At 63.4% G+C, this 14,623-nt stretch overlaps 1 protein-coding gene across 1 annotated transcript; it reads right to left on the bottom strand.

The window, feature by feature from the left end:
• Window positions 1–2,976: 2,976 nt before the first annotated feature.
• AGXT (alanine--glyoxylate aminotransferase) lies at window positions 2,977–13,810 on the bottom strand. The gene is made up of 11 exons (XM_027045722.2): window positions 13,389–13,810; window positions 13,097–13,289; window positions 11,834–11,898; window positions 11,099–11,199; window positions 10,019–10,089; window positions 8,461–8,545; window positions 7,443–7,538; window positions 6,724–6,793; window positions 5,487–5,582; window positions 3,914–4,042; window positions 2,977–3,339 (listed from the first exon to the last, which is right to left on the bottom strand). Exons 1-11 carry the CDS (start codon window positions 13,617–13,619, stop codon window positions 3,232–3,234), a joined length of 1,245 nt encoding a protein of 414 aa, XP_026901523.1. The 5' UTR covers window positions 13,620–13,810; the 3' UTR covers window positions 2,977–3,231.
• Window positions 13,811–14,623: the final 813 nt, after the last annotated feature.

Genomic DNA, 14,623 nt, shown 5'->3' with positions numbered 1-14,623 from the left:
GGCTGTGTGCATCTTACTTGGAATGTCCCTGTGTCAGGTGATGCAGAAGGCTCTTAGTGGGGCCGGGGCGCAGGTGAGCTCTTCATGCTGCAATAAGACCACTGCCCTGAGGGTACCCCTGGGAGAGGGGGACACCACACGGCATCTCTGAGAACTCTAACACGGGAGCAAGGGTGCACCATCTGGAGCACAGAACCGCTCACGGCTCAGAGCGCAGCGTCTGTCACAGTGCCGGGCCCCAGTGGAGAATGAGCCACTGGCCACGAGACCCTAGGTGACTCTGGGACCTGAGCCACCCACCACGAGCCACGTGTTACAGGGTCCTCACCGCGTAGCGAGGCGGGAGAAGGAAGTAAAAGGCGCAGATATCGGAAAAGAAGTAAAGCTGTCTTTTGCCTAGATACATCGCTCACCTACATAGAAAATCCAAAGGAATCCACAAAAAACCTTGTGAATTTGGCAAGGTTAGAAGACAGGTTAATAGAGAAAAATCAACTGCACTTGCATACATTAAGAATAAACAATTGGACATAAAAGTTTTAAAATACCATTTACGGTAGTCAAAATTAACACACCCAGGAATAGATCTAACGAAGGCTATGGAAGCCCTTGCACTGAAACATTGTGGAGTATAATTTAAAAGACCCAAATCAATGTTCATGGAAAGGAATTCATATTTTGATGATTTCCGTTGTCTTTAACTTGATGCATAGATTTACTGCAATTCCTATCAAAATTCCAGGAATCTATGCTGAAAAAATAGACACGATGATTCCAAATTTACACGAAAATTCAAAGGATCTAGGAGAGGAAAAACAATCTTTCAAAAGAGAGAGCAGAATCGGAAGACTTGAACTAATTGGTTTCAAGACGGCTCACGAAGCTGCGTTACCGAAGGCGGTACGCGACAGGGAGGAGGCCGTGACACGGGGGAGAGGCCAGAAGCAGGTCTGCTCTGATGGTCAGTGGCAAAGCGGCCGCCCCAGTCAGGTGGGAAAAGGAGAGTCTGTTTAACAACCGTTGCTTGAACAACTGGCTGTCAGCGTGGAAAAAAAGCAAACCCTGGCTCTTTTCCACCCCATTCACAAAATTAACATAAAGTGCACCATGAACCCCTCCACACAAAAGCTGACACCGCAAAGTTTCCAGAAGAATCTTCCTATGAAGATATCAATGTCAGCAAAGGTGTTCTGGAGAGGTTCCCGACAGCACGGGCCACGAGAGAAGCCGCAGGAGCTCACCAAAGGAAAAGACCTGCCCTTTGGAAGACACGATTAAGAAAATGAAATGGTAAGCTGCGGGGAAGGAGAAAAGGCTCACCACTCTTCCGGCAGTATCCCGAATCTATAAAATAACGACCATAAATTGACAATAAAAAAGAGGACAATCAAGGAATAGGAACAAATGCTTGAGCCGACAAGTCTCACAAGAAGACTCACACGTGGCCAGTCTGCACGTGAAAAGATGCTCGATATCATCGGTCATCGGCGAAAGGCAAATGAAAACCAAATCACGTGCGCTGTCACACCCACTAGACAAGAAGACAACACCAGACATCGGTGAGGCTGTGGAGGGACTGGGACTCTCGGATGCTTCTGGTGAAGATGTAAAATGTTAGGAGCACTTCAGAGGGTTTTGTGGCATCTTATAAAGCTGAAGGGTTACGGTGGGACCCCACGATTCCCTCGTAGTTATTTTCCCAAGAGCAGTGAACACGTGTGTCTGTGCAAGGCCACGTGTAGGAAAGTCTATCACAGCCTTATTCATAATAGTCCCCAACGGGAAGGTCCCTTCACAGCAGATGATAAACAGATTGTGATCTATCCGTACAAGGGAAAAGCACCAGCAAGGAAGACAGTGTCCCTGCGTCCCCACGGCAACACACGTGACCATCAAGAGTGTTAAACGAAGGCAGCAGACACAATAGGGAATATGTCACGCAAACACCTACAAAGCTGGTCTGTGCTGACAGTCCGGTGGGGGCACTGACCGGCTGGGGGCACAGGGCACCTGCCACCGGATGGGGATTCCTTTCTCATCCCCATGTCTGCTGCAGGAAAAACCCAATCAAGACAGGGCTGCTGTTGGGACAAACGCCACGTCTCCAAGGTGGCCCACACGGCCCTGTCCAGCCTTCTCTGGAAGAGCCTCCCTCCACCCACCTTCCACTTCTGGATTCAGACCCTCGGTCCCCTCAGCTCCCGTGTGCGTCTCTCCTGGTGTCCGTGAGCTCACGGGGCGGACGGCCTCCGGTCATCCCCGTGACCCCAGAGGCCTCCAGACGTCCCCCACAACCCCAGCGCACTCAACCGTGCCGGCCGGCACCTGGGTGAGTGACGGGGGCCGAGCCAGGCCGACCCCTGCCCTACACAAGGTCACGGGCTGTGGGTGTCCACCTCCGCTTGAAGCCCTCCTCCGGGGACTCTTAGGACCAGTGAGGATGTGGAGGCACGGGTGCAGCTGTGATCGAGTAGAGCCGAGGCTGCATGTTCCAGAAGTCTTAGGAGAAGCTAAGGGCGCCTGGGCAGAAACCCCAAGTAAGGGGGCAGTTAAGGGCCAGAGGGGGCCAAGCCAAGAACAGGGAGGGGTCGGGGTGCAGAGGCCACGCTCGGATATGCATCTGAGGCCCCCAGACTCTCAGCACATGTGGAAACCCGTGTGCCTACGTCGTGACCTTCAGTCTTCCCAGGTCAAGTCCTGGCTGTGTGCTCCAGGCATGTTGGTGCCTTAACCTCTGTGACTCTGATCACAAGTCATGAGTAATAAGCCCTGTGGGTCATGGGGGGTGCCCTGGTGGTGTGGGGGGTGCGGTATTTTGCAGGTGTGAGATCTGGGGCAGGGGGTATGGTGATAGGGCCCCTACACACTGTTTTCCAGCCCTGGGGAGGCCCTAGGCAAGGAACTGCCCCCAAGCAACCCCCATGAGGGCACAGTCAGGGGCCAGACTCTTCCGCCGGCCACCCTACACACAGTGAGGACAGATGACCGACGATTCTTTATTGAGTGTCCACCTGCCAGGGGCCTGTGGGGGTTGCAGCTCATTTGGGAGGTGCCGTGGGTCCCGAGCCCACGTGGTCCGCTTCCAGGAGGTGCCGCTGGAAAGGAGAAGGACTTCCTGGGGCCGGGACGGCAGCCTTCCTGCCCCCCGGGGGCCCTGACCGACAGCAGAGTCTGTTTGCTCCTGGTGCCTCCGGCCGGCCCCTCCGGGAGGGCGGGACACAGGCAGCCAGGTCACAGCTTGTTTCGGGAGCAGCGCTGCAGAGCCTCCTGTAGGGCCTGGATCACTCGGTCCACGTTCTCCCGGGTGGCGTTGCAGCCCAGCAGGCCGATGCGAAGCACCTGCAGGGGTGGGGGAGGGTCCGGGGCAGATGTGAGCCCCACCCTGAGTGAGGTCTAGGCAGAGCCAGGTCCCCCCCACCCCGGCACCGAGAGCTTCCCCCAGTTATACAGGGAGCCCCCCTCCCTCCCAGACCCAGGCAGGGGTGGCTCTCTTCCCTCTGCACGCACAGAGCTCCAGAAGGAAGGTCAGGATGACGGTCAGTTACAGGTCACTCAGAATCGCCCACTCAGTGGGCACAGCCAGACCCAGGCCTGGCGCCTTCAGCCTGGTCTGCCCGCTCGGAGGAAGGACATTCTGGGTGCAATCGGAGGGGCCACACCCCACAACCTCACCAGGCTGGGGCGAAAGGGGGCAGGAGAATTCATTCGCCCAGCTCCCCCTGCAAAACCCCTGGGGTTCAGAGGAGGATGTTCCCGTATGGGTGCCCCTGCCGTCCTGGGGAACCGATGACCGCCGACCTCGGCCTGGGCCTGGCGCATGTGGCGCTCCATGTGGGGGTGGAGAATGTAACTTCCGTGGCAGGCGTGGCCAGCCCTCACCCCTGGCCACTGAGAGCAACAGCTGGCCCCTTACCTTCCCCATCGAGGGCCCAAGGCCGCCGGTGATCTCGATGTCAAAATGGTCCATGACATAGTTGATGATGTCCCTCCAGTCGTAGCCAGCGGGCACGGCCACCGCGGTGACGGTGGGCAGCCGGAGTGCCTGCGGGACAGGAGGCCCAACTCAGCCTCCTCCACGACAGCCTACGGCCAGCACCACCTGACCTGGCCCGGGCAGCCCTGGTCTCAGGCCCCAGAGGGGCGGGCAGAGATGGGGGAGGGCACGGAGGGAGCGAGAAGGGGCCCAAAGACACGGGGGCCACCGTCTCTCCTGTTTCCTACTGAAACCTGGACTGGCTGGCTAGTCGAGCGGACCCTCCGCCCTCCACCCCCGCCTGGCTGGCCTGCCGGGCCCCCGGGGGCCATGGGCGTCTTCCGGCTCAGAGGTCGCCCATCATTACTTTGGCGGGAGGCTGTCGGGGAGAGTGGGGTCACTGAGCTAAGCATCCTAAGATCAGAGGCCAGGCCACTGTGACCGTGAAAATGACCGTCCAGGTGACCCCAGGACTCTGTGTCCGTTCAGAGGGGGCTGGGTAGGAGCTCTCCTCTCCCCCACACCCTCTGCCTCTCCCCTCTCTACCCTGCCCCTGCCCCTGCCCTCTGCTCTCTGCCCCCGCCCCCTGCCCCCTGCCCTCTGCTCTCTGCCTTCCACCCCCCTCCCACTATCCCCCACCCCTTACCCCCCCACCCCCCGCCCCACCCCCTTCCACCCATCCCCTGCCCTCCACCCCTTGTCCCCCACCTCCTGCCCCCTACCCTCTGCTCTCTGCCCTCCGCCCCTCTGGCCCCCACCCCCTGCCCCCTGCTCTCTGCCTTCCACCCCCCTGCCCCCATCCCCCACCCCCTGTCCACCCACCCCCCACTCCCACCCCCTTCCACCCACCCCCTGCCCCCCACCCCTTGTCCCCCACCTCCTGCCCCCTACCCTCTGCTCTCTGCCCTCTGCCCCTCTGCCCCCCGCCCCCTGCCCCCTGCTCTCTGCCTTCCACCCCCCTGCCCCCTATCCCCCAGCCCCTGTCCCCCCACCCCCCATCTCCACCCCCTTCCACCTGCTCCGTGCCCCCCACCCCTGGCCCCCACCACCTGCCCCCTGCTCTCTGCTCTCTGCCCTCCACCCCTCTGCCCCCCACCCCCTGCCCCCTGCTCTCTGCCTTCCACCCCCCTGCCCCCATCCCCCACCCCCTGTCCCCCCACCCCCCACTCCCACCCCCTTCCACCTGCTCCCTGCCCCCCACCCCTGGCCCCCACCTCCTGCCCCTTGCTCTCTGCTCTCTGCCCTCCACCCCTCTGCCCCCCACCCCCTGTCCCCTGCTCTCTGCCTTCCACCCCCCTGCCCCCTATCCCCCACCCCCTGCCCCCCCACCCCCTGCCCCCACCCCCTTCCACCCACCCCCTGCCCCCCACCCCTTGTCCCCCACCTCCTGCCCCCTGCCCTCTGCTCTCTGCCCTCCACCCCTCTGCCCCCTGCCACCCACCCGCTGCTCCCCGCCCTCTGCCCCCTACCCCCTGTCCCCCACCCCCTGCCCCCTGCCCTCTGCCCTCCTTACTGGATCCTTCACGAACAACTGCAGGCCCAGCCCCTGCAGGCGCCCATGCAGATATGCCGTCACCTCCCGGTGCTGCCGCCAGCTGTTCTCCAGGCCCTGGGAGGGGAGAGGACACCCAGTGGGCAGGGCAGGGGAGGGCAGGGTGGGGTCCCTCCTTCGGTGGCGAGAGAGGGGAAACTGTGTCTCATCCATAGTGGGGGGCAGCTTCAGACTACGGAGGGGCTCCTCTCCTAGCCTGGACTCTGATCCCCATAGAGACCCCCTGAGTCCCCAGATTCGGGGCCCCGGTTCTGCCCCAGGGGCCAGACCTGGAGCCACCTCGGGGCAATGGAAATAGTCTGGGCCTGGGGGAGCAAGTGGGGGGCCCAGCCACGGGTTGGAGCCTTGTGGCCCCCGGAGGGTGTGAGGTGGGATCACCTTGCTGCAGGGGAGAGAAAGGGGCTTCTGAGTCACACGCTGTCCTGTCTCCCGTCTTCCCCGTGCACGGACCCCACAATCCGCTGTCCTCACCCCTCTCAGCCACACGCCCCCATGGTGCACGGCCAGCCTGGGTGCCGGTGACCCCCCCCCCCCAGCTCACGGGACTCCTCAGCTCCTGCTGGCCGGGCCCTGGGGTGCCGGCTCCATGAGCAGGCGCGGAAGGGCACACAAGGCCCACACCGCGTGCAGCCTCCTGGGGAGGCAGCCACTCACGGCGCTCTTCCCGCCTCCGGGCTGCTGGCTGCAGGGTTCCCGGGAGACACCGGGATGACCCCAGCTATGCTGGGGGCAGTGTCTCCTGTCCTCTGTCCCGCAGGGCCCACACACTCTGTGCCCCGAGAGCGTGGTCATTGCACCGGACAAAGACACTCTCCTGGTCACACCCACGTGTCCCCGCTTGGCCCCCGCCCCACCCCGGGAGCTGGCGGGGGCTGCGGGAAAGTGCTCTGTCCCCCCCCAGGACCCCTCTGCCCGCGCTCCTGCACGCAGCCCACCCTCTGCTGCAACACCCCCTCTCTCTGCTGCTCCGTGGACCCGTTCTTCCTTCGGTGCAGGCCAGGCCCACCCGGCAGACCGCCCGGCACTTAGAATCCCTCCCATCTGTGTCCTCAGAAGGGCTTGAGGGAGTCAGGAGAAGGGGCCTCTGAGAGGCCACCGGCCTCGGCACGGAGACTCCAGGGAGCCGAGAATGCTTCCCTAGGGGTCCTGCACCCGCCGAGTCCCTGCTCCACGCGGCTCTCTGCCCCACTCCCCTCACCTGTTCCGCTATGAGGGCCAGACTCTCTCTCAGGCTGTACAGGCTGACGACAGGGGTCGTGTGATGGTATCTGGAAGACAGGAGGGGACTTGGTCCAGTGTCACCGGGTGGGGGGTGGCCAGGCCCCCTGACAACGGGTCTAGCCACTTCCCAGGGGGCTGCTGTCTGGCTTGGGGGTACGGACTCAGCTGGAGAGGCAGCTAGGGCTGGAGAGAGCGAGGCTCAGGGCAGGGACACTGGCCCGATCGCCTAGGGCTGGCTCCCCACCCAGCCTGTCCTTCCCGAGAAGCTGCTGTGCCCACTGAGTAGGGCACACTTCCTGGTCCCCCAATCCCTGTGTGGGTTACAGCGAAAGCAACTTCACATGGAGCCCCTGGCTGAGCCCCTCTTTTTGAGAGGTGGGTAAGCCGAGGCCCAGGAATAGGAAGGTGTCGCAGGGCCAGGCCCAGAGCGTCCAGAGGTTCCCTGGGTCTGGGAGGACGGGGCCCGGGGCAAGGGTGGTAGGGGCTGTGCTGTTGGACCTGAGCTCCCAGGCCAGGGAGGGGTGGGGGAACCGAGTGGGGGCATTGATGGCCTGACTCTGGTGAGTCTTGCGGCTACAGCTGGGGCGTGGGCCCCGAACCCAGGGTGTAAAGCTGATGAGAAGCTGGGTGTAGAGAGAGGTCACCCCCACGCCCCGCCACCAGATATGGCCCTGGCCCCGGCCCTGCAGTCCTCACATCCTGGGCTTGCCGTCACAGCCCCAGATGTTGGCCAGCCACTTCATGTCCAGGTAGAAGGAGACGGGCTTCGTCTTCCGAGTGTAAATCTTATTTCTGGGAAGGAAGGAGCAGCGTGAGTGCCCGCCTGTCTGGCTGGAGCGCCTGGGGGTGGTCTCGTCAGGCTAGCCTGCTCCGGGGAAGCGAGCCAGAGGGGCAGGTGCCCCCAGGACCCCTGTGTTTGTGCTCAGGCCCAGGTAGGGTGTGTGTCTTCCCAGCCGCTGCACCTCGGGGGGCCAGGCATGGTTGGGGACCTCGGCTCCTCTCCTCCCAGGCCCCAGGAATGCAGCCGATCTTGAAGCTTTAAATACACCTGTTCTCCAGACGGGCGTGACAGACAGGGCCTCTACCCGAGCTCCATACTCAGACCACCAGCCACTTCCTGGACCTTCCCGCAGGCGGTCAGACGTCCCATGGCCACAGACGACCCCTGACCCCATCTGGGACTGTCTCGGTGCCGCATCCCTGGGTCCTCCCCCATCCCGGCCTGGCCTGGCTCAGGGGCTGGACACTGGGGACCGGGGGCACTGGGGCTGCTGGACAAAGGTGGTCCACACCCGCCCCGTCGAGCAGCTCGTGCGTCAGCTCCTGGGCCCTAAGCCAAGGGTGGAGGCATGGGAGACAGGCACTGGACCCCCAGTCCTTGGCTTGAGGCTGGGGAACTTCCAGAATGCCAGGCCCTGCACCCTCACACACAAGCCCAGGCTCCATGAGGAGAATCTTCTGGAGGCCAGACTGGCCAGGCCACCAGCCTCACACCGGGACCTCACCGTGCCCTGGCTACCCCCTGCCCTATGAACTCAGAGCTTGGGCACATCTGTCCAGGGTGGGCACCTGTCCAGGGTGGGTGATGGACAGGCCAGAGGTGTCTCTGAGCACAGCCCCTGAGCCCTCCCTCTCTTGCTCTGACCTCCCGCTTCAGGGGCCTTCCGGCCTCACTGCACATCCACCTTAGGTCAGGGGCCCAGGAGTCACCCACTTGGCCTTGTCACTGAAGGAGATGAGCGAGGTCCCTGGAGGCGAGTTCAGGACCTTCTGGGAGCCAGAGTACAAAACGTCAATGCCTGTGGAGAGGAGGGGCGTGTGCTCCTGGGGGCCAAGCTCCGCCCTGGGTGGGATCATCGCGGGGGTGGGGGGGGGGTGGGGAGGGTGCCCACCCAGACCAGACCCCAGCAAGTCGAACAGAAGTTTTGGGCAACCTGGGGACCTGCAGCACAAGTGCTGTGTGAAGCAGGCTGGATGGTCTTGTAGGAGTGAGACCCTGACGTATGCGACATGACGCCCTCTCCACGTAGGTGGAGTGAAATTGCAGGCCACCCGCCTACGGTCGGCTCGGGTGGAGGAACCCACACGTGGCGTCAGTGTTGTGAGCGAGCGTGTGGCAGAACACAGGACGAAACAGGTGTTCTTGCCACATCAGGCGGCCGCTGAACTGTCGCGAAAACCGACAAGGTCACCACCTGAGATTTACGCTCCAGGTGGCTGTGAAGGGTCTTGGCAAAGCACAGGGTTCACGTCTACCGCCTTGCAGGCCCTGCAGCCGGGGCCTGAGGGAGCTGTGTGCACACGTCCCCAGCAGCCTTGTCTGTGCAGGAGCGCCCTCTGCAGTTTACTCCTGAAAGCGTCAACCCAGAAGGAGCCCAGAGGCGTACTGACAGGAAAAGGGTGAGCCTGGCGTATTCACGCAAATTCAATCCTGCGAACTGAAACTGACGGGTAAGGGCCTCGAACGCCCCGAGCGAGCGGCGTTCGCCGACACTTCCCTGAGGTCCACACCCTCCACTGAGGACGGGGAGGCAGGGACAGGGACGGTGCGGAGGGCGTCCCGGGTTCCAACCCTGGCTTCTCGGGGCTGCACTGTCACCTGGGATCTGGGCTGGAGCCTCCTCCCTGGCACCACAGGGACCGCCAGCCCGGGAGGCGCAGTGTGGGCATTCCGGGGACAGCCCTGTCCCCTCCCCGAGCCCTTCCTTTCAGAGCAAGGCTCTGAGGGTCAGCCCAGAAATCTCCCTTTTGACGGCCCAGAGTGCCCTGATACGAAAAGATTCTGGAAGAAGCTTGCCCGATGGAGCAGGGGAGGGGTGGCTGTGGCCAGGCCCCACCCCCTGTGGATCGGGACTTTCTTCTGGGAGGAAACGCTGGGCCCGGAAGCTTCTCCAGGCTGGCCGGCAAGGCGACCCTGGAAACAGTGCTTGTTGTGTGTGACAGGCCGGCGGGGACCCTGGGGCCCGGCCTGACTGGCGGGGGCCCTGACACTTCTGCCACCCAGCCCTGAGGGGCTCTGAGTGCGGCTCCAGACGCTGGGGGAGCTTCTCCGCCTGCTCCCTGTAATGGGGCCGCAGAGACGCTGCGGTATTGACCAGTCCATGGGCCGGTCCTGCCTCGGCGAGGAGAAGAGCGTCCCCTGGGGCCCTAATCCGACGGGTGCGCTGCCCACGGGCTTGTAGGCACTGCCTCAGGAGTCTTCCCCCCCAGGGCCCTCTGCACCCTCCGGGCAGTGGTGGGGAGGGTGGCCGGGTGCAGGGGACACGCCTTACCTTGCTGGTCCATGTAGATGGGGGTCCCGCACAGGGATGCCACCGAGTCCACCAGGAGCAGGCAGTTGTACCTGGGGGCACAGGGCAGGACAGTGAGGCAGGAGAGGCTTCCTGGAGGGGCCGTGAAAGCCCACACGGAAGCGTGGAGGAATTTTGGCCTCCCCCAGGGCGCCTCCTCCTGGAGGTTGAGACCTGCTGTCGATGGGCGTTGACACCCGCCCCTCGGCCCGCCCTTGTTCCCACACACAGCCAGTCCTGGGGGTCTGGGAGTCGCGAGGGCCCGCCCCGGGGCGGCGTGTGGTCCTGGGGGCGGCCGGGGCTCTGCGCACTCAGGCCCACAGGCCCACGTGGGGCCCAGGGCTCAGGGACTGGTCCCTCTGGTAACAGCATGCTGGCCGTGTATCCAGAGCCCAGAGGGGACAGAGTCCAGAAACAGCTGAGCTGGAAACTTTGACTCTCTTCCACCTCCACACTTTCTTAGGAAACGAGAGAGGCATGGGGCCGCCTGGCTGGCCCAGGCAGTAGATGTGTGGCTCTTAATCTCAGGGTCAAGAGTTTGAGTCCCACGTTGGGCACCGAGATGACTTAAAAAATTCTTTTGAAGCATAAAGAGTATCCCACGCTGGGCATGGAGGGGACACGTGGATGTCCTGAGGGTCCCAGCCTAGGCTTGGTTTACTGGACAAGACCCTGGGGGACGGGCTGTCCTGGCAGGGTGAGCCTGCCTGGCTGCGGAGAGCTCCCTCCTCCCATCCTGCGGTCAACTCTCCAGAGCTGAATCCCACTCGACTACACCCGAGGTCCGGCCCGCCCCTTGCCACGGTGGGGAGGCTGGAGGAGGGTAGTGGAGGTGGGAGCACCTGGTCCTGCCCTCAGCTGGGTGGAGCCCACCCAGACGCAGTGCGGAGCGAGGAGGACCCCGGGACCGACTGCATCTCACTGTGCGTGACGGAGATGGGGGGAGCCGGGTCTCTCCTGCTGCCCCTGGCCCGGAGGGGCCTGCCTGCACCCCCACGCCCAGCCGGACTCTGAGATGTGCTTGACTCCGCCCCCCGGCACCGCCCCCTGGGCCAGGCTCACCTGTGGCAGAGCTCCCCATAGCCGTCGAGCGGCTGCAGAACGCCACTGGAGGACTCCCCCTGGGTCAGGAACAGCAGCACCGGCTTGTGCTGGGCCAGGGCCTGAGTGGGACGGATGTGCCAGCTGTGGGCACAGCCAGAGGGGGTGGGCGCCTCCCCGTGGGCCCCCCAGCCCCTCCCAGAAAGACTTTCCCTGGCGAGGGCAGGGCAGGATCTGCCCCCCTAACACTCCTTTCCTCCCCGTGGATGGGACAGATCTGGGCGGCGGAAACTGGATGGGCCTCCTGTGCTGAGCCCGCGTCTGGGCTCTGGGAGGTGGGCTGGTTCTGGGAGGAGAAGGACTTTCCCCCCTGAGACAGAGCCGGAATGGGCCCAGCCTCCTCCTGCCTTGTCCTGTTGGGGCCCGGTGAGGTCAGCTGAGTCCCCAGGGTCTTGGCTGGTTGGGAAGGACCTTTCCCGACAGGGAGGGCTGGCATCCTGAGTGTCAGGGCGTCCTGCTCCCACCTCCTGCCTTCAGCCCCTCTCGCCCAGCCCACAGAACCGGGCTCCTGACTCAGTTTCCCTGCCAGGCAGCCTCCCTATCAGGCTTCCCACCAGCCCCTAAGTACTGGAATGATCCTCCTGTGCACGGTCACCTGCTCCGGGGAGAGCTGAGGGTCAGCCCCAGTCTCCCAGCCTGAGCCCCCTCGGCCAGCCGGCCTCCTCCCCTCCCTAGGGCCAATGTGCCCCACCCTACCTCTTCCAACTCTTGCAGAGTGTAGTGGTTTCCAGGGTCCTTGATCATTGGGTGCACTCGGGCTCCTGGGGGCGGGGGCAGCGTGAGAGGTAAGCACCCTCCACCCCAGTGTGGAGACCGGGGGTCTGTGCTGACCGCCCCGGCCTGCGGCCGCAGGGAATAGGAAGTGGGGTGTGCTCAGGGAGCTGAGGCTCCAGGGGTGCGCGGGATGAGAGTGACCAGGCTCAGCTCCTTTGCCCCCACCTCGGGCTAACCTCCCCGAGCCCAGCCGGGCTCCTCCCTCGGCCAGTAGACAAGCATTTGTACAAGGCCTGGTGGGTGGGCCGCGCCTCAGCAGCGTGCGGTGATGGGCTGATGGAACAATGGACGGACGAGTGAGGCTCTGGGAGGCAGGCCTTCGTCCCGCTCTCCCTCTCGGGCCCCTGCGCCCCCCTGCACAGCGGCTCCAGAGTCGGTGTAGAAGGAAGGAGGCCGTGGGACCACCGAGCTTCAGGGGGGAGCCCAAGGCAGGGGTGCGGGTGGGGGCCAAGAAGGGTCTCGCCCGGGGTGTGCAGGGGTCAGGCAGGGCCTCTGGAACGAGGGAGCCTGTGAGGTCCGCTAGGCGCCCTGGCCTCTGCCCGACGCCGCCTCCCCTTGAAAACCGGCGTGTGAACCGAAGGGGACGGGTGAGGGGTGGGGGGCTGTCCATTAACCAGGACCGAGTGCGGCCATGTGTGGAGCTGACCGTGCAGGATGTTTCCAAAGGCCACGATCAATCATTAAACCCGCTGCACACTCCTGCTCTTGATTTCGGTCCCTCCTCAGAAAGTTTTACTCTGGAAGTGAACACCTCGTCGGTGCCTCTGTTTACTTGGCCGCTCCTGAGAGGCGGCTGTTCCTGCGACCCTGGGAGGGGGTGTCAGCCTCCAGAACCCTGTCCTGTCACAGAGCAGAGGTGAAGCCCGGGGACCCTGGGGAGCTGCGGGGGCTGTCTTGGGTTTGTGCGGAAACCTGAGGTTTGCCCACATGCTCTGGAAATAGCTGTCCTCAAGCTCTGGGCGACTGGGAGACGGGGGTCTCTCAAGCACCCCAGCGCCCGCTTGGAGGAGGCAGCAGCGGGCCTGGCAGGGGTGGGTGCGTGAAGGGGACGGGCACTTACCCGCGGAGGGGCCACGGTTGGCGCCTGGGGCGTGTGGGGTGGGTCTGCCGGGCGGGAGGCAGGTGGGAGGCCTTGGGGAAGGATGGCTCGAGGGCCCACACCCCACCCTCTGCCCCGTCTCTTACCGATGCGCTCCCCGATGTCCGCAGCCCGCTGCCCCCAGATGCCATTGACCCCGACCAGGAAGGGGTCCCCTGGCTCCAAGATGTTGAACAGGGCGGCCTCCAGGGCGCAGTGCCCCGAGCCACTGATGGCCAGGGTGAGGGGGTTCTTGGTCTGGAACACGTACTGGATGCCTTGCTTGATATCATCCATTATCTAGGGGCCGTGGGCACGCAGGTCAGACCCTACGCCTCTGCCCTCTCCCCCCTGAGGAGGACACTCAGGGCACCCACTGCCACCACCTACGTGGCCTACCTGGAACATCTCTTTGTGCATGTGGCCAATCATCTGCTTCCCCCCGGCCACCAGGACACGTGGAGCCAGGTTAGAAGGGCCCGGCCCCAGCAGCAGCCGGTTAGGGATGGACAGGGGCCTGAGCAGGGCCTCCGGAGGGGCCACCAGCAGCTGGCGGGTGGCCATGGTCCGTGCCCAACCGGCCACCTGGGGCCCCAGGGTCGCACTGGCCCTGGCCAGCGCTCGGAACATTTCCCAGCTGGCCTCGAGCTGGTGTCCGGAGGCTGGTCGATGGGCTCCCCCGCTGCACCCTCTCTGCCTTTCGTTGTTTGTCGCTGTTACCTGACCCCTTATTGACACTTCTCCTGCGTGTGAGGGCCTGACAGCCAGGGTGTTGAACCCTCGGTCGGGGGAGGTTCCTTCAGAGTCCGGTCAATGAAAAACAGAGTTTGGCAAGCTGCCCTCTGCCCTCCGGCCCCTCCCAGCTCCTCAGCGGTCGGATGATGCCCGGCCCCAGCCAAGTGCATCCTGCTGGGCTCAGGGGTCCCCTGAGTTTTTCTTAAAGGACCAGAGAGCAGATATTTCAGACTTGGCAGGCCTTCTAGGCTGTGTTGCGGCCACTCAATCCTGCTGTGGCCGTGCAAAAGTGGCTAGAGTGGTGTTGCTGTGTGCCAATAAAACTTTATTTACAAATACGAATCGTGGGCCAGATTTGGCCCAGGGACCACATTTGGAAAATATATATGCCCCGTCTGTATAGACACACACACTCTCTCTCTCTCACACACACACGCACACGCACATATACCCACCAAGGGCACAGTCATTCCTGATCCTTTTAGAAATAAGGGTCTCCTCGGCCTCTCCACTCCCGACGGCCCTGACGTTTGGTGTTCACTCACGTACCCAAGGGCACATCTGTCTGGGAGTCCTCCGCTCGCTAAGTCGACAGGTGGTTGGAATAAATGCAACGCTCGACTACTTGCAGGAAAGGGAGCCAGGCCAGCTGGGCCAGAGGCACCCGTGCAGTGGAGCCCCAGGTGCCCTGGGAAGCCAGGAAAGGCCGGAGCCCGACCTGGTGCTCCCTGAGCAGCACCCATGCCTCGCATAGTTCTCGACGGGGCCTGGTGGGAGCATGTGGATTCCTGCCGTGCTTAGGGCTCTGACGCTGTGGGCCTCGGTCGCCGGGGACCGGGAAGCATCGGGGCTTCCGCAGGAGACTTCACAGCCACCGAGGAGGCGGCACCCTCCCCCTG

This window comes from Acinonyx jubatus, chromosome C1 (genome assembly GCF_027475565.1).
Source record: "Acinonyx jubatus isolate Ajub_Pintada_27869175 chromosome C1, VMU_Ajub_asm_v1.0, whole genome shotgun sequence".
NCBI classification, from domain to species: domain Eukaryota; kingdom Metazoa; phylum Chordata; class Mammalia; order Carnivora; family Felidae; genus Acinonyx; species Acinonyx jubatus.
This window is presented reverse-complemented; position numbering and strand designations above follow the sequence as displayed.